The sequence below is a fragment of the Megalops cyprinoides genome, chromosome 8, assembly GCF_013368585.1.
Source record: "Megalops cyprinoides isolate fMegCyp1 chromosome 8, fMegCyp1.pri, whole genome shotgun sequence".
NCBI classification, from domain to species: Eukaryota; Metazoa; Chordata; class Actinopteri; order Elopiformes; family Megalopidae; genus Megalops; species Megalops cyprinoides.
This window is the reverse complement of record NC_050590.1, coordinates 14,119,899-14,147,012: the sequence shown is the minus strand read 5'-3', so window position 1 is coordinate 14,147,012 and position 27,114 is coordinate 14,119,899. Positions and strand designations below refer to the sequence as shown.

The window sequence follows — 27,114 nt, the reverse complement described above, 5'->3', positions numbered from 1 at the left end:
GCAAGGACAGGGAACATCCTGTTTCAGCACACTACAGGGTACACATGCAGAGCTAAACACAACAGAGAAGTCTGTTTAAAATAGGTCATCTCCCTTTGTATAGCTGAAGTTGTAGTACACATATTTTAAACTTCATAAGTTAAAATAAAGTATGAATGCACATATAAAGTATCCCTGTAAGACAGCTGGGCATCCTCAAGGTTAATCCTGAGGATTTGACAGATTTTTAAATATGTATACATGTATATGTGTCTATCTGTCTCTAAACAAGCAAGATATGGAGTGAATGGAATTTAATAGGTGAGTAACTGGGAGGTACGTGTGTGTGTGTGTATGTGTGTGAGCATGTGTTTATTGGGTAGGAGGGGCACGTGGGAGTTACCAGAATTATCTAAATTATACTTCAAACCTGCTATTGGGGCACTTATCAGGAACAATGAATGAAAACACTTGTGTGACTGTCAAACTCTTTGGCAGAACAGTGAATTTCTTTATACAACTAAAAGACATTCTGATAATTGATGTCTGATAACTACCAGCTGGTTGATGCAATGATAAATGTATTTCTCACTGCCTAGTTGGCAAAAGAAACCTACCTCCTGCAATTTCCAACAATCCAGTTTCCAGGGATGAAAGTCTCCAAGAAAAAAAAAGAGGGAAACACACAAAAGCTATATGCTCTCCAGGAGAGAAGAAAGGAGAAGGAAGGAAAACGCCTTAAACAGCAGTAAAACTTTGGCCATTGGGCACAGATTAGATCTCCTTTAGAGTAGTCCCTCCCCTCTCTGGCAGCATGCTCTATATATACACCGCGAGCAGAGCCCATTCATCCGCTGACACTCTGTGCATGTGCATGTGTATGTGTGTGTGTTTGGAGCATTCTGTTGCAGGAGGCACATGCTTGTTTGTCTGTGATTCAGATTCCCCCCGTCAAAGAGAGAAAGAGTGAGTTAGAAGCAGAGAGCGAGAGAGCGAGAGAGAGAGAGAGAGAGAGAGAGAGAGGGAGAGAGAGAGAGAGGGAGAGTGTGTGTGAGTGAGAGAGCTGCAGTTCTGATCCCAAATGCCATGGAAGATTATGCTCTGTCCTTCTGGATTTATATGGGTGTGATGTCTGTATTTGTTGGAGGGGCCATGAAGAAGATCCTAGCGTCCCACATTAGTGCGGCCCCAACGCTGGTGGCCTGGCTGGGGGTGACGGTGCTGGTGGAGAGGCTGTGCTCCCTGTGGCCCCCTGCCATCCTGGTGCTGGCCATCCTGTGTGCCGCGTGCTGTCTGTTCTCAGGCAAGAACGCCCCTGCACACACCCTCCCCACAGAGGGCAAGGCGGTCTTCATCACAGGTAGGAGAGCCTGCACACTGCTCTGAATTACAGCTGACTCTTGTACTTTTACAACTCTTCTTTTTAACTTCTTGGCTCTAGCAAACACGTGAGTGCCTGAATTGTGCATGTGTAGCTGACACAATATACTGTATGTACGTGTGTTGTGTCTGGTTTGTGTGTGTGTGTATACATATAAAACACATTCCATATGTGATATAAATCAGTAGTTTCACTACATATCCATGGGCAAACTGCACAATGTGTTCCTGAATAAACACTGGTATTATATTTTACTATACTAAAATTATGTGTCCTGTACTGTATCTGTCAACTTGCAATGTTGATCACTAGTTCAGGGTTTTTAAAGTGCATTTATTAAAGAACCTTGTAGAATTACTTTTTATATACCTTCTTATATTTCTCAGATTTTTAATAGGCTTATGTAATAGATCTAATTCAAATCTCAGTCATGCTTTAATATGCACACCATTCCCCCTTTGGCATTCTGAAGCCATAGTTGTACACATTAGATATGGACAGTGCAATAATGTTTTCAAGTGGCTAGAATGATTTACAAATCTACTGTTCCGTGAAGTTCACATTATTCCAAATGTATTACCATAAATAAAAATAGGAAGTTCACCTAAAGTAAGTTTCCTTTTATTCTAATGGCAGACTTGACACCTGCTGCCTAGTTACCACCAGTGATACTGTTTAGGTTTTCATATATCTCATGATCACAGTGGAAATGATTGATGCTGGCTGGTATCTCAATTTCCAGCAATAAGAAAATATTGAAACCAAAACATCCCATAAGTCTGCAAGTACAACAGGAACTAAATTCAAAATGTTAGCCTACTGAAACTGCAAATGCAATACACAAACACCAATACACTACAAAATATTGTGAATGAGTTGAGGAGCATGGACTTTTTTGCAGTGATTTATTGTGTGACTGATGGCCCACAGTTGGACACATTTGAATTTCAGATTTTCATATGTAAATAATTATGGCTGTGGAAGTGATTTGTGTGAAAATGTAATGGCATGAAGTTAAATGTTAATATCCACACTAGATATATGAAGTGGTTGCAGTTGCATTTTGAAAGGAGAAAGGAAAGGAGACCTCATTCTCATGTAAGAATGTTATATTACGGATAAAAAATGAAAATAGTTATGTCTGCATGTGTAATGTATACACACATTATTTGCATTTGTGATTCTGGATATAATTAGGAAAATATGTATGTACTATGTACATTGTACTATGTAATATTTGATGGAGAAATTGCTAGAGTACATATGTGTTATCCAGTCCTTTTGTTGTTGGTATAATGGTTCAGCATAAGTAGTCAATGGCTTTGGTTGTTGGTTGTGTAATGTGTGGGCAATTCTCTTTAATTTTGAGCCGCATTACATAATTCATTATTACATCTAATTGGTTGTATGTAAACAAACTAATGAGCTTGTTAAGCTAAACTGTTGACCACAAGAAAAACACTCTTGTATTTTGTTCTTGAAAATATTCATCTCCCACTTAGTGTCTTTCTTGTAGCCAACTAATTGGCTCTTATGATGGCTTGTGCAATGTATAGTTTATGCTAAATGAAATCCTTTGAGAAAACATTTCGATCATAGTTCCATTACAAGTGCTGCATTGTTCAAACACAAGACGTGCTTTGTAAAATCAACTCAAAAATAAGTGAGTACACAATATTTAGATTTAAAATTTTTACACCCTACATTACGGTGAATATATTTACTTTTTATCAGTGGAAATCCTCTTACTAGAACCTCTGATATTACATCGGAAACTGAACTGAAACTGAATTGAAAATTGGACCCAAAGGTTGTGAGGATTCTAGCTTCTACAGATTTGGCTTGAAGTCTTTGGCATTTGTAAATTTGCTTTCTGACTCATACTGCGCCTCTGTAAACCATTGAGATGCAATTGCAAGGTTGAGCATGAAAAAAGAAAGTCTGACACTAATTATTATTGTAAGAGATACAATAGTAATCTGTTCCTATTGAGGCCACATCAGAGTAAATTGAGTAAGTCAAAACATTTGTGAATTTAACCATGAATCCATTTTCATTCTTAAAGGCCAGAAAGAACTCCAGAAACTCCAAATAATCACTCTAATACTAATTAATTAAATAACAGGCAGTCATGTGGAATGAAAGCCCTACTTTTTCTCAGCAGATTCTGTGTTTATTTTTTCCTATTTCATATCCAAATGTTGATTTCCATGTACTGGAAGAAACATCAAAAGAGAAGTGTTACCAAAGATCAAATTTCCTTTTGCAGCTACCACTGTTTATCTAACCCATTACCAAGCATTATTGTTGAGAAAACTACTGTACAAACACCTCTGTTGCCCTTTGACCAAAGGTGCACGCTACATTAACAACTTCCCACACTGAGAAGAGAAGCCCTTTGATTCGTCAGGAGTAGAGATAAAATATATGGGTTACAGAGACATGCTGTCCAAGAAATACTTGTTCTGTTATGGCCAGAGAAACCCATTATCTATGAGAACAAAGAGTAACATTGACTTTGCTATTCATTATCTTAGTGGCACTTGCATTTGACCTAATTTCAGCCTGGATATGACATTTGTGAAAAGTTGACAGACTTGTAATGCTGGTGATTTTGTTAAAAAGCATGCTTTTCAAATATACATTAATTTTAACATTTTCACACTATTTTTTCTGTCTTACCACTGACTGTCCATTCCATCCAGTGTTTTGAAGATATGCAAAGTCCCCAAACAAGAGGTCAAATATTAAAAAGATCTATCCACTTCTAGAGTCTCACTTTAAGAGCCTACTTATAGTATTGGAAAGCATTTAATGAATGTAATATTGCATTTTACATTTTGTTTTTGTTGTTATTTTTTACGTTATTGACAATAAGTCTAAACAGATAATAAGTTTTCCATTTTAGTTGATGGCACACCAGTAAATAACAATATGAAAATGTAACATTGATTTTAAAAATCTACCTAATTATTTGCTAACTACTTTCAAAAAATGTTTTCCTTAATCAATAGATGCAATTGATCCATTGAGAGTTTTTAAAGTGTGTAAACAGACTCACAGAAAGCATAACCATTGCAGTAAATGAAATATGAGTATGAAAGTGAAAGAGATATGCACATGGGGCAAGGCAGAATCACAAACCGCAAAGGATGCAGTCCAATTCAGTTCATATACTCATATGCACACATGTACACACACACACAGACACATACATGCACACATGCACATACAGCACAAACATATAAATATATAATCAGAAAACGCTGCTTAAAAATTATTCATTTTTTCAGTGTTTCCTATTTTCCTAGTTTTCCCTAAAATAAAATCAGTTTCACCTAAAATTCAATTGCAAAGTTTCCAAGAATACATTCTATAATTGTATTACTTCATTGTACTAACCGCATAAACTGAAGAATGAATTTAAGGGACAGAAAGGCAATAAGACTCATGACTAAGATGACCACAAAATCAAATAATTAAAACACTTTTACACTTTTTGACAGCAGTTGGTTTAATCTCCTGGCACCCACCTCTGCTGGTAGCAGTACTACAGCATGCAAGGAGATTCAATGACAGATTAAATTTAAGGTTAAAAAAAAAAAACAAATGTTCTCAGACCTGGCCGAGCTGGGGCTGAGTGCCCAAGGGGCTGTCTAGTGGCATGGAAACCAGGCTTGAATCTATATTTTCACATACACTTCATGCAGAAAATGAAATATGGCACAGACCACCATGTGCAAACACACTACAGACAAAAATAAGCTGCTAGTGCTTGGCGCATTGCTGGCCAAAGCTAAAAAATGTTTTTGAAAGTGGCTGCTCTGAGTTGCCCTGCTATTACTTTATTCACTGTGAACTACAAGACACGTGACTCTCATCTGAGATTTCAAAGAAGGTTTAGAAAAGTTTTTCCTTCAAGAATGAGAGAAAGCTGACAAAAAACTTGTAAGTTCTGATGGGCTTTTCTAGACTGAGTTCTGCAAGTTGGCTTTCTTCAAAGCTGTATAAAATCACTCCATAACTCAATCCGGGAAATTAAAAAAGAAGGTGGAAAAAAATTAAACCTCTTATGAAGCCATTTAAAAGACAATGGAATAGCTGGAATTCCTTGGAGGATGAAGGTTAAAGTCACAGGACTGGCTGAATTTGCAACTTGCAACAAGTCAGGCAGAATCATGTTGAGTGGTCCCGTGCTTAGTCAGTATGTCTGGGCCAGGCAAAAATTGATTTTAATCACTGGAATCATATTTAAAAAGTATAGGACAGTCAGGACTGTCATAATGGTATCATGGCACTAACTTGTTGTTTCTGGAATGCTTATATGGCATCTCGCCTTTTGTGGTTTTTCTGAAATAACCAATGAATTTCTATTAAACTACCCAACAGATATTTAACTACATAATTTCAGGTAGAATGGACAAACATTCTTGCTCATAACTGTATTTGACAAGCAACAATGTGTAACCAGATAGGGAATAAAGATGAACTTCAGCTACCTGTATTGCACCAATGCAGAAGGTAAATTTATGATTTTCATTTTGCTGACGTAAAAGTACAGCTTTGCAGATAACTTTATTCAGCAAGATTAATTTTTCCTTACATTTGTACATGCATAAGTTGGATTTTATTATTTTTTTCTCCCCTTATGTTAACCTTTGTTAGAAAGCTGGCGCAGGAGCTTCTAGGAAATAATGGAAGTTAAAACCAATGACCTCTCCTTCCTTGTATGAACCATTTCTGTGTAAATTTCTTGTATAACCATTTTCTGTGTCAAAGTGATACTTGTACCTAAAATATGATACAGTGCCACTGTGGTGAGACTTGGACTAGTATGGGTCAAAGAAATTAGAGCAAGTGCTGTTATATGAGTCAGAATCTCAGTAAATTTCCATATTGAACGGGAACCCATCCAAAAAATGTGGTGGTCAGTTTCAGGGAGCCTAAGAGGAGCTGTGAAACCTTCTGGGACTTTCTCACTGACATTCGAGTAGGCTGCCCTCAGGCATGAACTGCATGACTTCATTTGTGTCACGTAGGCATCGTCCATAAAGAACAGTGTATTTTGGATGGACGTCCTGGTCTTCTGTTTGCTTATATTTGGAAACACATTCCTTAGCCAAGTAATTCAAACCAAAATTCCTGGTTTTCTATAACCTTGGCCCACTTCTCCACCTTGTGTGACCACTGTACTGTGAAATATGTTAACAGCTGGACTCCACACAGACACACCTGAAAGGTTTTAATATGATGAAGCACTGATAATGAGAATGCAACATTTTTCTTATGTTCCAAAGTAGCTTTGAATACTAAAAAGGTTTAAAACCTGTATTTCATTTGTAAGTGAAAAAAATGCACTCAAACAGTAAATATGACTTTAGTTTTAATGATTCATAATACTATCAGTGATTAAAGAGTCAAATGAAACCCCCTAGCTTATTTCCCATAATGTAGGCAGCACACAGCTGATTCTTATTACAGTGCATAGTTACTGGCAAAGTGGGCAGGCCTGGATGCAAACACATTGACTTTGACTTTTTTTAACTGTGGCAGGAAAATGAGTATTTTAATAATGCCTTGACAGGGGAGAGTAAACAGACTTCAGTTTCCTGGTGTTCAGAGGACTTATCACATGGATTTGGTTTCCACACATGTCCGTTGCCACCTGCGGAAACTGGCATGAGCTTGCACAGTCAGGCAGGCCCGCTTTCTCCTCTCCCAAACAAGAATCGCATTCCCAGGTGGTTCATATTGCTGAAAACAGAAAGCAACAAGTGTTGTTTGAGTTAAATGTCTCAATGATATGCTTGCATTCTGATTTAATTTCTGTGGAGATGCTGGTGTACCTCCACTGCACTGCAACCTATATTGTGTAATTTTCACACCACAATCTGAATACTTCCCATTTGTAAATGTGGTGTATAAAACACCTAGAGGGTTTGGAACCTTTCCAAACACTACAATTATTGATCAAAATGTTCCTGTCACCCTGATGTGTTAATGGAATATTTTAGTGCAATATCTTCAAGTCACAACAGAACAGGTCAAAGCTAGATAGTATTGTTCATTTCAACCATAAAGACACAGTCATGTCAAAGTGGAATGTGACTGAAGTCTGATAGAGATTTATAATTTATTTCAACCTGTTCGAAAGCACATTAGGTCCTTTTGCAATACAATATATATTACACTTAGTTTTAATGACCTAATATTCACAGTTGGATTCATGTTACACCAGAGAAAAGAAAAACTGTTGAGAGAATTACATTCTAAATGGATTAGCTGTGTGTACCCACATTCTGACAACAGCATATTGCAGTGTCTTTTGATCTTTAGATAGGCACACAAAGTTCTCAAGATCAACATCAACTATATGCCTTGCAGACACAATACATGCTCACCATTCACTGAAGTTTTGTTTAGTCTGCCAAAAATGAATTCAGTCTTCATGAAACCTCAAGCCATTTCTGTTCTTTCTAATTTTATTACCGTTATACAAAGTTGGCCAATTAAAAGGGAATAGGATTACAGTTGTTGTTGACAATAGGTCAATAACATTACAATCATGTTTATTGCAGACAATGTTTGTGTGCGTGTGCGTGTGCGTGTGCGTGTGTGTGTGTGTGTGTGTGTGTATGTGTGTCTTTGTCTTTGATGCAATTACTGCCTAGTGGGTACTTGAGGTCATGGTAATACAATCAAGGATGAATTTCCAAATTACCGGTATTCACAATTTTTAAATGTGTTTTCCATATGACTAATGCATTTTAATCAACCGAATGAGCTATTTAGTCATGATATTAGTTCCTGGGGGAAATTCTATCATTTGCAGATGTCAATGTATATGAAGCAAATCCAGGTGCCTCCCGTACATTCAGGGAAACCTGAGCTGTCTGAGATGTTGTCATTTAATGTGTGTTCCATATTAAAGTGGGGAACATTGCACGTTTGAACCTCAGACCTCAGAGAGTGCGTCCAGAATTTAACCCCGTCTCCACACCGAAATTTATGTGTGCCGCCTTTAATGACCCAGGGGCCGTTGTGTGTTGATTCTGTGTTCCTTAAATATTTATGAACTGTTTTGTCATGACAAGCTCTGCAGTTTCCATACAGATCTTTTGAACAGTTGTTGCGTAAGTCAGACAGAGGTACGCAGAAACACAAATTTCCCTTGAAAGTCTACAATGATAACATCCCACAAGGTCCTGGAAACTTGATATGCTTTGCAGAGGTAAAATGTTTTCTCAAACATGTCAGTGAAATCAGTCTGTGTGCCCCTTCACATTTCCATGACCCCAATAGTCTACTCTACTAGCTGACTGTGTGCTATTTTCCAGGAAAGTACTTTAAACTCTGATTAAACTAACAAGTAATTACCAAGTAATTACTAAGTTACTAATATATTCACTAGCTAACAACCTGGTAGCAAGTGGCCATTACTTCAAGCAATTCCTATAGAACTAATGAGTAATTGTACGATAAAATCATCACAGTACTTTCCTGATAAATACCTGGTAAATAGTACACTATTAAATGAAGTGCTTCATATTATTGTCTCTGCATGTGCACCAGAAATGGGGGTGTAATAGCAGTTCAGCTCTCTGGTAAAATGCAAGTTTCTGCTTCCAAATTGTGAAATTTACATTCTCCTTCAGTTCACAGTGAGTGGGAGAGAGGCAGAGGTCTATAAGTAGAGAGAGTGACCCCTCTGGAAAAGGACCTATGATGAGGTGTGGGGTACTGAGGACAGACTTGATCCATGAAACATCTTCCATTATAGTGAATATAATGTTGAATTAATACTAGTAATTTGTTAGCAACTATTCTTATCTATGGCAATTTGCATGGATTATGTTTTATTTTGTTTAATTCATACAATTCCAGTACCTATTCTGCATTTATACAGATGGATAGTGGTTAAACAGTTCAGGTTAATTATTTTGCTCAAGTTTAAAGAACAGTGTCCAAACCAGCCAGAAGTCAAACCTGCAGCCCTCTGATAAGATGTCCATTTCCCTCGCTACCATGCAACACTGCCAACTGTAATTTGGCCGACCTCAATCTCGGAACTTGGAAAATGTTTCACTTAAAATGCCCTGTTTATGACTGCGGAAATACAAAGTGGAGTGCAGTAATGAAGAACAGGTACAAAGTTAACTTTATTTCATCTAAGCAAGCAACCAAAAATTCAGCGACAGCTGAATGCATTATTTAAGTCAAAGCAAAAAACATTTAACTATAATTTGCAATTATCTTGAAGTCAAAGGGCAAGAAAATAGTTTTGGGACATTTTAAGCTGTAGCATGTCAACAATGACCAGGGGCAAACATGGTTCAGTGCTAGTCGCTGCCTTTCCTTATCTGTTGAGCATTCATGCCAACAATACGTTGCGAGTAAGCATATCAGCACACTACTGCTTGGGTGAATTGAGCATGGTAGATCATATCACTGTCCAAGCTTTTGCTGAGCTTCCCCATTCTTCTGGCCCATAAATGCAACACTAAACCCTCATGCCCTCATAGAACTCTGTGTACTGTTTACTCAGTGAGACAAACTCAATGTGTCTGAATGACTTGACAGGACTCTGGCATGTAGTTTTACTCAGTGTTCTTGGAAGTTGTCCAGTACAAATCAGTGGAAAAAGATACTGTAAACTTGACTCTAAAAATATCTTCACTCACTGCATAATCTTATGTAATGGATGCTTTTCAGTTTCACTTTATTGTGGTTATTCTTGTTTGATAGTGGCAGAGATGCAATTCTACATTGATTTAGGGCTACCTCAAAAAAGTCCTCAAAATCTGTTTTACACTCTTCTGTGTACTTATGCTTACAGGAATCAATAAAGTTAACTCAGCAGGAACTTTAAATGTGGTAAATGAGTAATCTTTGAATGTGATCTTTTATACAACAACAATAAAACGTAGTGAAAGACTGTTAAACACCAACAAGAACCCATACACTGCCCTCCCACCTATCCCAGCTAAAGAGTTCCAGCTGCTGGCTAAAGAGTTCCAGGATTACTCTCTATGAATATTCATGTACAGGCAAGCCTGAAACATATTATTATTCAGAATGATTGACTGTTACAAAAATGCTGTGCATTTCAATAGGGATTTAAGCCAGATCAAACAAGTAATTGTATCCTTGCTAAGCACCTGATTTCACCAGAACCCAAAATCGCTTTCCATGTAAAGCAATCAGTGTAAAGCAATCCTATTACTCACATAGGTCAGTACTAGACTACATGAATTACAGTATAAATGTATATATATAGATATATATATATATAAATATACACACACATTATATATATATATATATATATATATATATATATATACTGTATATTTACACTGATGAGCCAAAACATTATGACCACCCGCCTAATATGCTGTGGGTCCTCCGTGTGCCGCTAAAACAGCACCAACCCGCCGAGGCATGGACTCTTCAAGACCCATGAAGGTGTCCTGTGGTATCTGGCACCAAAATATTAGCTGATCCATCAAGTCCTGTAAGTTGCAAGGTGGAGCCGCCTGGGATTAGACTTGTCGGTACCGCACATCCCACAGATGCTCAATCGGATTGAGATCTGGAGGATTTGGAGGCCAGGGCAACACCTTGAACACTTCATCATGTTCCTCAAACCATTCCCGAACAATGTATGCAGTGTGACAGGGCGCATCATCCTGCTGAAAGAGGCCACTGCCATCAGGGAATACCATTGCCATGGTGGCACGTGTCAAATTGACGTCCACATGAATGGCCGGACCCAGGGTTTCCCAGCAGAACATTGCCCAGAACATCACGCTCCCTCCACCGGCTTGTCGTCTTCCCACAGTGCATCCGGGTGCCATCAGTTCCCCAGGTAAACAGCGCACACGTACATGGCCATCCACGTGATCTAAAAGAAAACGGGACTCATTGGACCAGGTGACCTTCTTCCATTCCTCCAAGGTCAGTTCAGGTCCAGTTCCAATGCTCGCGTGCCCATTGTGGATGCTCTCGACAGTGGACAGGGGTCATCACAGGCACTCTGACCGGTCTGCGGCTACGCAGCCCCATACACAGCATGGCGCAATGCACTGTGTGTTGTGACACATTCCATGTTTTGACTCATCAGTGTGTGTATATATATATATATATATATACCTGTACTCTTACATAAGGCTGTACATTACATTTTCAAATGTCTTATTCAGCTTGCATTTGTTGTATGTTATTCATTTATATATTATACAATTGGGAAATTAAGCAATAATGCTATACTTATCTATAGAAACATTGTGAACAGCCAATAAATATGGAGGGATGGTGTTGCAAACATATATCTTCAGCTAAAATTACACAGTTAGCTAGCCTGTCTTAATTCTGTTGAAAATGTATGCACAACAGCTCAGTTCAAACCAATAATTTTCTTGTTTGGTTTTGAATCTTGTCATGACATCTGGGGAAGGCTCAGCTGTCTAAACTGCCTCCAGCTAGTGATATGTTGTTGTTAATTTTTCTAGATAGTTTGCTCAAGCTACTGTTGTTCTACTTCCTGCATCACTGGCTATGTTTCTAACAGTGGTCTCAGAGTCAAGCCTAGAGAGTGAATGTGGAAAAAATGTTGCAGGCTCAACAAAAACAGATGTACTACATATTTAACTCCAAGAGCTTCAAGTTTAAAAATTCCACTCCCGAAGAGAAGTAAACAGTTAAGTGTTTTCAATGCACATTTGTGTGCCTAGCCATTTATTTTGATTGTCCTTAAATGCTTAAATGCTTTAACCAGCTACAAAAGGGAAAAATGGTTACTTGCCATCGTTTTATATAGCTGAAACAGTTTATTTACATTTAACATTTATTTCATTGAACCGTTTGCTAGACTGAAAAATGTTCATATAACTTTAGAGCATCGACATGCTGTACTATCCTGTACATTAATGATTAATGAACACATTGTCTTGAAGTGCAATATGGGATTATTGATGAGACAGGATTCAAGAAATAAATTATATAAAAAAGTAATATTGTAATATTAAATTCAAAAAGTAAAACCCATTCAATTTCGTCATTTAATTGAAAAATGCAGAAGTAAACATGAATAAAATATGTCTTCTTTTGTTCACATTTTAATAATTTTCCCTGCAAGACTGTATAAATATAGCAAATATACAGCACAGCACAACAGAACAAAACAAAACATTTTGCACCATCCTCTGAGATATTTTTAAAGCCTTTTCTGAAAGACTTCACAAAGAGAATGTGAGACATTACAATGTAAGAACATCCCTTGTGTGTGCCAGTGGGAGAGTAGGAGAGAGATAAATAATTCTATTTTTTGTCAGCTTCAATGGTTCTAAATGGATTTTGACACAAATGGTTGACTTAATTTTCATCAAACATTAAATCACATTAATTAATGTTTCTTTTGCAGTCGGCCTTGCATTTGAATGTGTCTAGTCTACTCTTGTTTGTTATTTCTGTTTGGGACATCCCACAGGAGTTCTTGGCAGGGAAGAGCAACTTGGAGAGTACGGAATGCACCGGGTATGTGTCCTGTTACAGGACGCAGGCGGAGTTTTCAGCCTGATTTGTGAACTTGCCGTGTGTCCTCAGAATACCTCACCTTGAGATAAAGCCTAGAGGAGAGAATGATAGAGGAGTACTTATGATAAGAAAGTTACTCAGTGTACGGCGCACATGCTAGCGAGGGGAGAGGTGAAGGATTTAATCAAAGTGAAAGCTATGTTTATGATATAATGTGTACCAAGTGTTCATTTTTAAAGTGACACTTTGTATTATACAGTGAAAAACTGTAAACCTGTATATCTGCATTGTGTAATTGTAGTTTTTTTTTTCAATGCAATAATCATATTTAGACTTCTTGAATGATAAAAAATGTGAAAACATGTATGTTAATAGGGACTGTAAACTATACTAATATAAGGGGTATGAAAAGGAAAATGCTCTGAAAATACTAGCACATCTGATTTTTGTTATTCAAGTCTGTGCCTCAGTTCTAGTTGTTTGGAAATCCTGTAAATTGAGCAAACAGAATCACTGGCCATGTGTTATATTTTTGGACAGCTGGGAAAAAAATCATTGGTTTATGCATTGTTCTGTCTTACAATAACAGCCTGTAAAATCACAAAGTTACTGCCTCTTACTTCGGTCTGCTGTCTTGTAATTACCCACCTCGTGTGTGTGTGTGTGTGTGTGTGTGTGTGTATATACACTATATGGACAAAAGTATTCAGATGCCTGACCGTTACACCAACAGGGACTGTAATGACATTGTATTCAAATACATATACTTTAATATGGAGTTGGTCCCCCTTTTGCAGCTATAACAGCTTCCGCTCTTCTTGGAAGGCTTTCCACAAGATTTTGGAGTGTTTCTGTGGGAATTGGTGCCCATTCATTCTGTAGAGCATTTATGAGGTCAGGCACTGATCACAATCTCCGTTCCAGTTCATCCCAAAGGTGCTCGATGGGGTTGAGGTCAGGGCTCTGTGCGGGCCAGTCAAGTTTTTCCACACCAAACTCATCAAACCATGTCTTTATAGTCCTTGCTTTGTGCACTGGGGCACAGTCATATTGGAATAGAAAAGGGCCTTCCCCAAACTGTTGCCACAAAGTTGGAAGCATAGCATTGTCCAAAATGTCTTGGTATGCTGAAGCGTTAAGATTTCCCTTCACTGGAGATAAGGGGCCTAGCCCAAACCCTGAAAAACAGGTGTCCATATAGTGTATATAGACATATACACATACACACACTGATGAGCCAAAACATTATGACCACTCACAGGTGAAACGAATAACATTGATCATCTCCAAACAAGGGCGCATGTTCAAGTTCTGGGTAGATTAGATGGTAAGCGAACAATCAGTTCTCATAGTCGTAACGTGTTGGATGCAAGAGAAATGGGCAGGAGTAAAGACCTGAGTGACTTTGTCAAGGCCCAAATTGTTATGGCCAGACGACTGGGTCAGAGCATCTCTGAAACGGCAAGGCTTGTGGGGTGCTCCCGGTCAGCAGTGGTGAGTACCTACTGACAGTGGTCCAAGGAGGGACAAACCAAAAACTGGCCACAGGGTGTTGGGCACCCAAGGCTCATCGATGTGCAAGGGCAACGAAGGCTATCCTATCTGGTCTGAACCGATAGAAGGACTACTGTGGCACAAGTCACAGAAAATTTTAATGATGGTTACAGGAGGAATGTGTCACAACACACAGTACATCGCACCCTGCTGTGTATGGGGCTGCGTAGCCGCAGACCGGTCAGAGTACCCATGATGACCCCTGTCCAACGTTGAAAGTGCCTACAATGGGCACGTGAGCGTCGGAACTTGACCTTGGAGCAGTGGAAGAAGGTTACCTGGTCCGATGAGTCCCGTTTTCTTGTAGATCACATGGATGGCCATGTACGTGTGTGCTGTTTACCTGGGGAACTGATGGCACCAGGATGCACTGTGGGAAGACGACAAGCCGGTGGAGGGAGTGTGATGTTCTAGGCAATGTTCTGCTGGGAAACCCTGGGTCCAGCCATTCATGTGGACGTCAATTTGACACGTGCCACTTACCTAAACATCGTTGCCGACCAGGTACACCCCTTCATGGCAATGGTATTCCCTGATGGCAGTGGCTTCTTTCAGCAGGATGATGCACCCTGTCACACTGCACACATTGTTCGGGAATGGTTTGAGGAACATGATGAAATGTTCAATGTGTTGCCCTGGCCCCCAAATCCTCCAGATCTCAATCCACCTTGCAACTTACAGGACTTTAAGGATCTGCTGCTAATATTTTGGTGCCAGATACCACAGGACACCTTCATGGGTCTTGTAGAGTCCATGCCTCGGTGGGTCGGCACTGTTTTGGCAGCACATGGAGGACCAACAGCATATATATATATTATTTCTGTTATTTAAACTTTCTCCAATATGGAGAGCTTGTTGTTCTTTGAGAGATGATGGAGGTAGAAATCTGCTCTACAGTCTGCATTCCAGAATTTCCATAAAGGTTCAGGGTTGTATAGATGTGGATAGATGTGGTAATTTGGCTGGCCATGGAGTGTTTTTCACTTCATCCTGATGTTCATGACACCACTCTTGAATCCATTTCCATTTTGGAATATGGGAGCATGTTGAGGAATGTTTGCATCATAGGGTGCACCTGGTCAGTAAAAATTTCTTCATGTTCCTTGGCCATAATTCTACCATACCAAGTAATAATCAGACCCAGTGACTCCTAAGCGATGGCTGCCCATACCATAACAGATCCACGACCCTGTTTAACAATTGAGAACAGACAATGTGGTTTAAGGAATTCCTTTGGCTTTCTCCAAACATAAACCTGACCAGATGTAGGAAAAGGAGTAAATGAAGGCTTCATCAGACCATATTTCTGCTGCTCAGAAATCCAGGTTTTGTTCTCATTACTCCAGGTTATGCATTGTTGCACACTGGCCTTGCTTACAAGTGGTTTCCCAAAGGCAGTCCTACCATAAATATTAGGTTTTTGAAGCTCACAATGTACAGTTTTTGTTGAGATTGACTCACGGAAATGTAGATTCACTTCTCCAGTCATTTTTGAAGCTGTTGATTTGTGGTTTTATTGTACAACCCCATCCTTCTCCTCTGGTCCTATTACAGTTGATGGAGAATGCAGGCATAGTGTGCAATAGAGGGTTTTCGGGCACTGGTGCAGTAAAATACGTCCAGAACACAAAAAATATGGAAGCACCATTGCTACAGCTGGTGCAGACCAGCATTTTGCAACAAGAAATGCACAGAGAGATGCTGGAGGAACAGAACAAACAGACTGCGCTCATCCATGCAGAACTTCAGTACCTGAAAGCTCACCAGGCAGAGCTGGTAGCTAAGCCTCATCTGAGTAAGTTCCTACCTAAACTTATGGAACAGGATGGTATTGAAGCTCAACTCTGGGTCTTTGAACAGATGGCCACCAAGGAGGTCCATGAAGGACAGTCTACCCCTCTGCCATCTGTCAAGGGGAATGACAAGGACATGGCAGCCCTAATACGCTCTGGCAGTATGATTACTCTGCTCCAACCAAGATGGGTTAACGACCAGAAGATATCTAATGGGATGCCCATGTCAATCTCTTGTGTAAATGATGATACCAGGGAGTATGCCACCACTGAAAGTCAAATCGCCACCACCAGGAGGAGGAGCTGTGACATGGTGGTGGGAATCATACCCCATAATGCCATTGTTGTTGGGGAGAGACTGAGTCTGAGTCCAGAGTCTCTGGGTCATGACCACAAACTTCAATGAGTCACTGAAGCCCAGAGGACTAGGTAAGAGACCAAGTGAGAGAACTGACATGACATTGCCTGTCACCTGTGCTCCCCAGTGCACCATTCAAACAGATAGGTTTGGACCTGGTTGGGCCCCTAGTGAAGATGGGATGAGGGCACCTGTACATTCTGGTTATAATGGACTATGCCACGTGGTATCCAGAAGCCATTCCCCTATGCAACATGACCTCTAAAGGTGTCCCACGAGAGATGCTTATGTTTTTCAATCAAGCAGCAATCCCAAAGTAGATCCTCACCAATCAAGGTTTTGTCAAGTCAATTATGTCAAGAATCATAAAAGATCTGTGTAAACCTTTGAGAATCTGTCAACTTTGAACCTTGGTTTATCAACATCAAACAGATGGGTTAGACTAGAGGAACATTTCAACAAAACCTTAAAGCAAATGCTGCAGCAGGTAATTGAGCAGGATAGGAAAAAGTTGGCATCAGCTGTCACCGTATGTTATGTTTTCCATCAGACAAGTTCCACAGGCTTCTACTTGGTTTTTTGCCTTTGAGTTGCTCTGTGGGAGACAACCTAGGGGCCTCTTGGACATCGCCAAAGAAGCCTGGGAGGAAAGGGAGGAGACAATTGCTGGTGGCTATCTGGCCCATGGTTTCTGAACCCATTCAACAAGATTAGCTACCCCAGCAGAAGGTATATAATCAGGGAGCCCAGTCTCATGAGTTCAAACCAGAGGTTAAGGTGCTGGAAAAGGTGGGGGATGTAAACTACAAAGTTATGCAAGCATCAGATTTAATCTATCAGATTTAATCTTCTGAAGAAAGGACATGCCCAAGAAGTGTTGTGTTGTGCTATGTCTCCTCCATCTCTACAGCAAGAACCCCCAGTTGAGGTCATCATGTTTCCTGAGTTGAGTACTGGAGGAACAAAATAGGGATGTTTTCTCCAGGCTGCTGAGCTGGACAACAGCGATCCAATATCATATCCTGATTTAACCCAGTTAAAAAGTCAAGGAGAAACCTTATTGCATTCCAGAGGCTCAACACCTGTAATGAAGTTCAGATGATGCTACGTCTGGGAATCATTGAGGAGTCCCAAAGCGAATGGTCAAGCCCTAAATTGTTCTGATTCCAAAACCTGATTGGACAGGTCTGTAATGATTATGTAATGCCATCAGAAAATTGAAGGAAATTTCCAAATTTGATGCCTACTCTATGCCCCAAGTTGACATGCTCATCAAGTGATTAGGAAAGGCCAGATATATCTCTACCTTAGACCTAACCAAGGGTCATTGGCAAGTTCCACTGTTCCCAGCCTCCAGAGAAGGCAATACACTATACCACTATCAGGGTCTTCCTTTGGACTTCATGGAGCTCCACCTCACTTCTAGTTCCTCGTGGACAAGGTCCCTCATCCACACCAGTTGTTTGCCTTGATGATATCATAATCCACAGTTCTGCCACTGGGCAGCTCACCTGTCAAGACTTAGGTCTGTGTTAGGGGCATTGCAGGAGGAAGGATTAAAGGGTAATCCAAAGAAATGTCACTTATGGTTCAAAGAAGTAGAGTATCTTAGTTGCACTATTGGGGGAGGAAATGTCAAGCCACAGGAGAAGAGGACCAGAGCCATAAAAGTTTGGCCCTGCCCTCAAGCTACTACCACAGGTTCATTGCTATCTTCGCCAAGGAGCATGGAAATACAGATGACAGACTCCCTGTGGGCATCAGCTGCTCCTCCCTCTGGGTCAGAGCTGAGGATGGCAGTGTGTGACAGGAACAGGGGAGTGGTGGTGATAGCATGTTAAGTGCCTACAGAGTGGCTCCATTCCCTGGTGGAATGAGCCAGACCACATCTTCCAGCCAACCCACAGCCATACACCTGTTGCCAATGAACTCTCACCTGGCTTATTAGTAGAAGTACTGAGCTAACAAATCTATGTACCGAATAACTTGCATTGGTGTTTGACTGTGCACTTCCCTGCTATTTTGATTTGTTTGCTGCACTGGGAACCAGCTTACTTGGTGCAGGTAGGCTCCTAACAGAGTTAGGATTTCTTTTTTTACTTTCTTCTTTTTGTTGTTTTGTGCAGTTGTTGTGGGCAGTGCGCACCTGTAGCAATAAAAGTCCTACGGTCCTATTTCATCATGTTCGGTCCATCATTTTATTACACAACCTTGTGCCTCACCTCACCTCATGTGGGTACATAAGTTGCAACATTTTTATAACAATACACAGCTGTGTTGAAAGGAAAGTTATTTTCAGACAGTAAGAAGTTCCTCAGAATACTAACGCTAAATGGGTAAAGACAACTTCACCAAGCATTGGAGATTTTTTCTCAGCTTCAAATCTCAGTGAATCAATGGAACATTCTTAGAAAGGGAGCACAACAGAATAGCTATTTAAACAGAATGTAAGCAATGATCCAGAAATTTTTGGATGTGTAATTTAGCTGGAGGTCTGTGTCTTGCAGGGTGTGACTCTGGCTTTGGAAAGGCGACTGCCCAGCGATTGGATGCGCTGGGATTTGAGGTGTTCGCCAGCGTGCTGGACCTGAGTGGGCCAGGTGCTGTTGAGCTGAAGCGTGTGTGCTCCTCCCGGCTCACTCTCCTCCAGATGGATATCACACAGCCCCAGGATGTCCAGCAGGCCCTCATCAGCACCAAGGCCAAACTAGGCCTTAGAGGTGAGACTCTGCGTGGAGTAATTTACACCATTACAGTAATTTACTCTCTGGCCAGGACCTTCTTTCCTCGAAGACATTGTAAAGGAGATCATGATCGCGTACTAAAAGACAAATGATATTGCACCTTGCTGTTGGCTATATATGCATACAACCTGAATAATATGCTATAACTCTATATATGCATTGTTTGCACTGACCTATACTGTGGATTTGATCCATGCTCTAATGGGGCTTTCTTGTAGACACTGGGGAGATGCTGAGGATCCAATGATTTTTAAGGCTCTGAGATCATTGCAAAATTTACCACATATGTACAGTACATATGTCAGTAAGATCAAAGATCATATTTTGTGTATTATTCAAATATGAATTTATGCTATGTTATTATGGTACCTTTTAATACTTACCTCTTCCTGTATTCTCATGAACTGTATATGTATATATATTTCCTTGGGTTGTATTTACTTTATGAAAGTCATGTAAGGGCAACAAATGATGTGGTCAGCGTTCCATCTGAGAAGCTGAAGCAAGTCTACAGAGTACAATGGATCCCAGCCTACTAGGGGCATGACTGGCTCTCTCACTGACTTACTCACACACTCAATCATACCCTTGAGGCTAGAAGCTGTTTGGCTGCAATTCAGGGAACCAGTTATTCACATCTTACTGCAAACACAGTTGCAAGTGCCAGAGCCAGGTGCAGGCATTTGAAGTCTGTACGGTAGCAGACTGTACCTTAGCAGAGGATTTTTTTTTTGTCTGCAGGATTCAAGTGAGGTAACAGGAATGTTTTCAGAGCACACCCTTTGAATTTTGGTGAACATGGTTTACCTCCAGCCTCCATCTGTCTTCTGTACAGTGTTCCCCAGTCCAAAAAGAAATTACATGTTTTGAAAAATGAAAAAGATGAGTGTTTCAGCATTTCTAGACTTATGAGAAATGAGAGCTTGTATTTAGAAACTATATTCATAAAAAATATTTCAGCAGTTTTCTCTAAATTATTTTTTATTATCATTGCACCAATAGGCTGCCACACTTTTGTGTATAATTTATTAGAATGATTTAACACTAAACTGAAAATAATCAACAAAATGTAAACCAAAAATTAGGATAGGTTTCTACATGTTGGGCAACATGCTTGCCATGGCAAAGAGTACTGAAGGCCACAGACACACAGAACCAGCCAATCAATGCAGTATTTTTGGTCTGCTTTTGGGCCAGTGTGTGAGTGAGCTCCAAATAATTTGAGATTTCCCCATTATGGGCTGCCAGATTGTAGTTTAAGATGTCCTTTGTCTATTGATACGTTGTGAAATATATGATCTCATGCCTAGTATGTCAGTCTGTTATTATCCAGAATGAAATATACTTTCATTTGAAATATTGTAACCGCAACTTCCGTGGCCTGTAGTAGACATTGTGACATTTATACAGATTTTAATTGCATTTTTAATGGCTGTGATAAGGGCTTTTCTGTTTGCAGCACCTGCTTTAGGTTAGTGGGTGGAATAACAGGAAGTCCTTTCATTAGCTGTTCAAATAAAATGCTTGAGGTCCCAGACTGGCAGTTTTATGGGCTGTGGTTGGTGTGGTTTGTTTGTAGGTAAAGTGCAAGAAATAGTGGCGAATTAGCCATTTTACAAAAAGGCATATCGCTGTATAAACAGTTTTGACTCACAAAAGACACTAATAAAATAAATTAATGTAAGGTAAAACAGAATCTGATGAAATACATCAAAGCTAAGATATAGGACAATGCATGCCACTGACTTAAAACTACTGCTGCAGATGAACATTTGTATGGTAGCTTCATATCTGCCTTCATGAGGTAATTAACTTTAGTCCAAGTAAATTAAGAAGAGTATTCTTGGAATGTGTAACATTACATGGATCTGTCATCTTGAACCATTTTATCTGCCCCAGACATTACAAGTCTGCACAATTTCTGGAAAAAAATCTAATACATCCTCTGATGGCTAGTACCTCACTTTGTTAATCCTCTTCTGGTATGACTGCCTTTTTATTGTATTGGTAATGTCACGCAGCCACTGAAAGCTATTGCTACAATTTCTGTTGTAATGACATGCATTGATTCATATCAGGCCATTGGAGCATCATTGTAACCACACTGTGTTCCTTTGGTTCTTTTGGCTTATTCTCAAATTCCAGTTGCCTTGGCATTACTAGAAGCCATTTCAGTATTCTGACTGCATCGAACAGTGAGCACAGTCTTAGTTGCAAGTCACCTCATCTCTCGCTTATGTTAGTATAGAAACTTTCCTTAGTTTCTGATCTGGTTTCCTATTTATGGCCGGCTTGCCTGCCTCTGTTCTATGAATTTCCTCTGGAGTACGATGGAATCGCCTCCCAAGCAGGGGGTTAAGAAATCAGCATAGATTATGTAACTGTCCTGCATTCTTGCAATAAAAAGCAACAATTAAGCTTATTCACAGTGGGAAAACAGGCACTGAACAAACAACCTGAAAAGAGGGCAGAGAACGTTATCACAACACAAACGTCTCCGTGTACTTTCCTAACAATCTGATCTTTCTGCCTTCAGACACAGCACAGTATTCCCTTGTGTGGAGTAGCTAATTATTCACAGAAAGATAAAATGTAGAGCTTACATTTTTCCTTGAATTCTTCATCCTTTAATTTTACCAAAATGCATATCTCTGGTTGTCTAGATGTCTATAAATGATTCTTCACTGCAGACACATAGTGAATGAATTATGAAAAAAAAAAGAAAAAAGTCACGTCCCTCTGAAATTAATAACATGCTTGACTTGCTCGTGGTGAAACATGCACTTTTGTGGTGTTGAGCAATACGTCTTATGCTTGTGAATTCTGGGGTGGCTGTGATGATTTCGCTTGACGGTTGAAGGAGGTCACAACGGGGGTTGCAGCATAACCACAGTAGGTTGTCATTTGTGCAGAAAGGTGCCACATGGTGGCGGGTGTTTGCAAATGCACCAGTTGTAGATTAATCCCGAGCTGAGCCACATCAGTGAATTTGGTTGGAAGTGATTCAACATATTGGTGTGGATGGTTTTGAGGGCATTTCTTTATAACTAGCGTCTTTCTTTCTCATTATTTTGTAGGTCTGTGGGGACTTGTCAACAATGCAGGGGTGTGTGTCAACTTTGGAGATGCTGAACTCTCGCTCATGTCCAACTACCGAGGCTGCATGGAGGTCAATTTCTTTGGGACACTGAATGTTACCAAGACGTTCCTGCCCCTTTTACGGCAAGCGCAAGGGAGAATAGTGACTGTCTCAAGTCCATCAGGTACTGAAATGCAAGTGTGAATCAGTCATTGAAAGTATTCCTTAGTACTGTTAATATCCTGTAATGGTGTGGTGGGACTAAAATGCAATTTTCTTTATATTGTACCTCCTTTTATGGTTTTGTGTTACAAATATAATTTCCTTTTCTTTCAAAGTATCCTGGTAACGCTGAAGAAGCTGACAATTTTAGCTCCAAAATTCCCCAGAAACATACAAATTGGCAATTGCTAACGCAAATAATTTGCCAATGCACAGCTACATGTGTGACCTGCATTAGTCAGACATTTCTGGCACAGAAAGTGTGACAGACTGGCCATCTATACACTAAACATGACTCCAAAAGGACACCTCTGAGATGGTCTAGACTGGCATATGCTTTGTCATGACCATATGGTGACAATGTACATGTGAGGAAGTGTGCACAGAGTTTCTGAGGATAAGGATGTTCCTTTAATGCTGATACCCTGTTAAGTGCAAGCATTTATAGCAGCAAATGGAGGACACAGAAGATAGCGATCATTATGAAAGGGTTTACATTTCATTTCGTCTCAATATAGGTTTAAAAATGGATGTGTCATAAGTGCCTGAATATAACAGACATAAATAAGAAATAAGTCAAATTAGGTACATATTTCTATTTAAATAAAGATAAAATGCTTTTTAGTGAATGTGTGTTTTTACACACATTTCTTTCACTCTGTTTGGCTTTAGCCCATGCTATCACATGCTCGAGTAAAATGCAATCAAATTCTATTGTTTCTGTTTTCTGACAATTACACTGTAATTACTTCCCTGCTGAGAACATCTGTATAGTACTCTTACTTAGGGATAACAGATATTGCAGCCAGATAGAGATCTGACAGATATGACATGTGACCAGTGTTTCTTTAGCGCTTAGAACAACTGTTTTTTTTTTTTATTTTTGTTTTTTTTTGGGGGGGGGGGGGGGGGGATTATTGTTTTAACACTTTTCTTGTGGCTGTGCCAGATCAGCACAGTATTACAAGCAGGGGCCAAGCACAAGACATTGGCAATGCATTCTGTTAGAGCAACTACAACATCCAAGGGGCCTGCTTCCAGCAGAATTGTAATACTGTCTCAATTACACCATCTTGATTTGAAACAAATGGGCTTGAAATTATTATGCTGTTGTGTTGCAATCCTTCTTTGAAGAGCCTGGACACTCAGTACGTAGAGTTCACCACATTTGATGTTGGGTTTCCGCTATGTGCTGATTTTGACCTGCTCCTATGTGGGTCTCTTTAATTTAGTGCAGCATTGATGGGCATCCAAACTGTTATTGAAGCAGTGTGTGTTCCTGCATGGCAGATGCCTCAGTCAAAGCGTAGCTGAAAGTCATCTCGTTAAAAGCAGTTTCCAGGTGGGGTGATAACAAGGCTCTTCTGAAATTCTGTTTGTGGTTAGCTTGGAAGAAATATACAATAGTTTATGCTAGATTACTCTCAATGAAAACTTGAGTTTATACAGTGTTTTTTTTTTTTTTCAAAAGAAGAGGCTTAACTTGATTCAGGTTTTCTGTTTCACTCCATCATGTACTGCAACTGTCTTTATGACTTGAAAGTGTGCACCCCCACTCAGTAACAAGAGGACTATTATACTCTCTGCCTTCTTTCTTCTCTGTATCAACAGATCATTGTGTTTAACTGACATCAAACATTGGCAGCACTTGGTGGTAGTACAGTAAAACCCTTAATGATATAATAATACTGTTTTATGTGTTATTATATTGTTCCAAAATGTGCCCATGTTGTGTAAATACAAAACACAAGCAGTCTTATGAAAAGTAGATAACAGATTTGTTTCTCTGAAGAGATGAACCATGCGATGTGGTCAGATTTAGAATTTCCGCAACCATCTACAAAGAATAATAATCATAAATGTCTTTACACTGCAGTTCTCCAATGTCTACTGACAGCTTTACCACCACAATAGATACATAAAAGATACGGGAAAACAAAGAAACCCTTGTGTAGGTAACATAGGTGATATGCAATAACCATAATCATTGTCATCATAAAATGTGGGATGGTGATTATTTCTAACGTCTCAAAAATTGAGGCGTGAAAATGAAAAATACACCCTTGTGGAGGGAGAGGAGGAAACCTGAGGTGTTTATAATGCATACATCAAAGTTTATGCTGTAATCTGAGAAGTGTTTATGAGAGTTAAAACAGTCACATGCATACAAGTTGTAACACAACAAACTTTGTGTGCCAATGACCTGAAATGTTCTTAGAAAAGCACACATCTGTAAAACCTCTATGAGTGTGTGCAGACTGACTTGTACATGTGAATAGTTCTCAGGATTCCAGGGAGAGTACAAAAATCCTTGTATCAAAGACCTTTGTTAAAATGAGAATATCTTGCACAAAGTGCACCAAACAGCAGCTCTTGTTTTGTAAACAGATGTGTCACATTGTGATGATGCTGGATGCTATGTGTTTGCAGGGGAGCAGCCGTTTCCTTGCCTGGCAGCGTATGGGGCCTCTAAGGCAGCTCTCAATCTGTTCATCAACACCTTGCGCCATGAGCTAGAGCCCTGGGGAGTTAAAGTTTCCATTATCCTCCCTTCTTCATTCAAGACAGGTGAGGGGAGTCTGAGCGCTGGGTTTTTGCCATATGTTAATGCTTCCAAGATGCGCTGCAGCGCAGATTTAGATGAGTGTTTTGACTACTGGTGTCACATTGATCCAGCACATAGGTGTTTAGATAACTCATAGAAGGAAAATATTATGAAACTTCAGTTTTCATTACTAAATGCTCAACAGAGGGGTGTCATATTACTACAGCTAATTTATCACTTCATTGGATCATTTTGTTGCTGTCGCCATTGTTGGTCCATAAGGCTTCAAAGCAATATTGCCCTACATTCAGGCATTAGTAATCTAATGGGTATCTGACAGGTTACATTTACTGTTGGTCAAAGAGCATGCAAGAAAAGTAGACACAAGAAATGTATGTATTTATGGTTGTCCCTACTTGTTATACTTTGCATTCTTCCTCTTCCTCCCATGATTGTGAAGTTCCCTTGTCAGTTGCACCTTATTTCCAAAGTATTTTTGCATTAAAAGAATACCAACAACAGCATGTTGATGCCTGCTACCCTTTTTATCTTCCCAGGTCACTCCAGCAATTCCGAATACTGGGAAAAACAGTATAAACATTTCATTCAAAATTTGTCCCCGGGGCTGTTGGAGGAGTATGGAGAGGAGTACATGCTGGAGACCAAGGAACTATTCCAGGGTCATGCCAAGACAGCTAATGAAGACCTGAGTCCAGTAATCAACACCATCACAGATGCACTGGTGTCCCACCAGCCCAAAATCCGTTACTATGCCGGGCCAGGGGTGGGGCTTATGTACTTTATCTGCAGCTACTTTCCCATGTTCATCAGTGACAAATTCCTGCAGAGACTCTTTGTGAAGAAAAAGGTCATACCGAGAGCATTAAGGAAACAGAACCTCCTCCTCAACAACAACAACAACAACAATAACAACAACATTAACAAAATAGACCAGTCAAAATAACTCTATGTAAAGAGATGTTAATAGGACCACTTACTTTACATACCCTTAGTGATGTTTTCCATTGCTCTATACTTTTGTTTGTGTTTTGTGTTTTTTAAGGGATCATCAAATTGCACCAAAAGGTATATGCCTCACCTCATAGAACATGGCAGATTAAGTGACATGGTGGCAAACCCTACTGTTCTACTGAGATCATTATGATTAAACACAGTTACTGTTTGTTTAGCAGCACAGTCATGTCAAGAAGGTTCACATTTGGTGACCTGTAACCCTTTGTCCCCTTTTTTACTCTCAATGGGCTCTAACTGTAGAAGTAGAATTACTAGATTGGTTGCAGCATTGTAACTGGTATGCTTTGAAATTAGTGTCCACCATGGCTTCCTGCATGGATGCACACATACTGTAGAAATTAGCTATCTGATATTTTAGAGTCATTTCAAGTGATGGTTTGTGTATAAAATGGTCACCTACAGCTCTCTTCCACTTGTCTGCTTCTCTAAATAGGCAGGGCCAATCTAGAAATTCTATACCTGTGTGTCAGTCAATGCACTGTACTTATACTGTGCCACAACCTGACCACAACACCCTCTTTCAGAGACGACCTCATTTCTCAACTTTGTACATACAGTACATTCATATATAATTCTTAGTGCATTATTTGTTTATGTCTATTTGTTTTTCCCCACTGTTATTCTTTAAATCTGAGTGTTTGTCAGTTTTCCTCCTAAATTACTAAAACTGTGAATTTTGTATAAAAATAAATATAAAAAAAATAATGTAAATTGTTCACCCAGTTCATTGTTTGATAGTATTAAAGCCAAGTTTTTAAATATTCTGCCCTGCTCCTGTCTCTTATATTTACAAGTAAAAAAAAAAAAAAAATCAAGAATGTTTCTATTATGTATTAGACTTGTTTACAACCCATATGAACTCTTCTGTTCTCTGTACTCAACCTCAACT

The 27,114-nt window shown here is 39.6% G+C and overlaps 1 protein-coding gene across 2 annotated transcripts; it reads left to right on the top strand.

Annotated features, from left to right (window-relative positions):
- The first annotated feature begins 842 nt into the window (after positions 1-842).
- On the top strand, positions 843-27,114 carry LOC118782369 (corticosteroid 11-beta-dehydrogenase isozyme 2-like). 2 transcript variants are annotated; one of them, XM_036535691.1, is made up of 6 exons: positions 843-945; positions 1,127-1,339; positions 19,108-19,320; positions 22,422-22,607; positions 25,076-25,213; positions 25,748-27,114. In XM_036535691.1, exons 2-6 carry the CDS (start codon positions 1,132-1,134, stop codon positions 26,152-26,154), a joined length of 1,152 nt encoding a protein of 383 aa, XP_036391584.1. In that variant the 5' UTR covers positions 843-945; positions 1,127-1,131; the 3' UTR covers positions 26,155-27,114. The 2 variants fall into 2 exon arrangements, with proteins under 2 accessions (XP_036391584.1, XP_036391585.1); XM_036535692.1 differs by lacking the exon at positions 843-945 and having other exon boundaries at positions 980-1,339.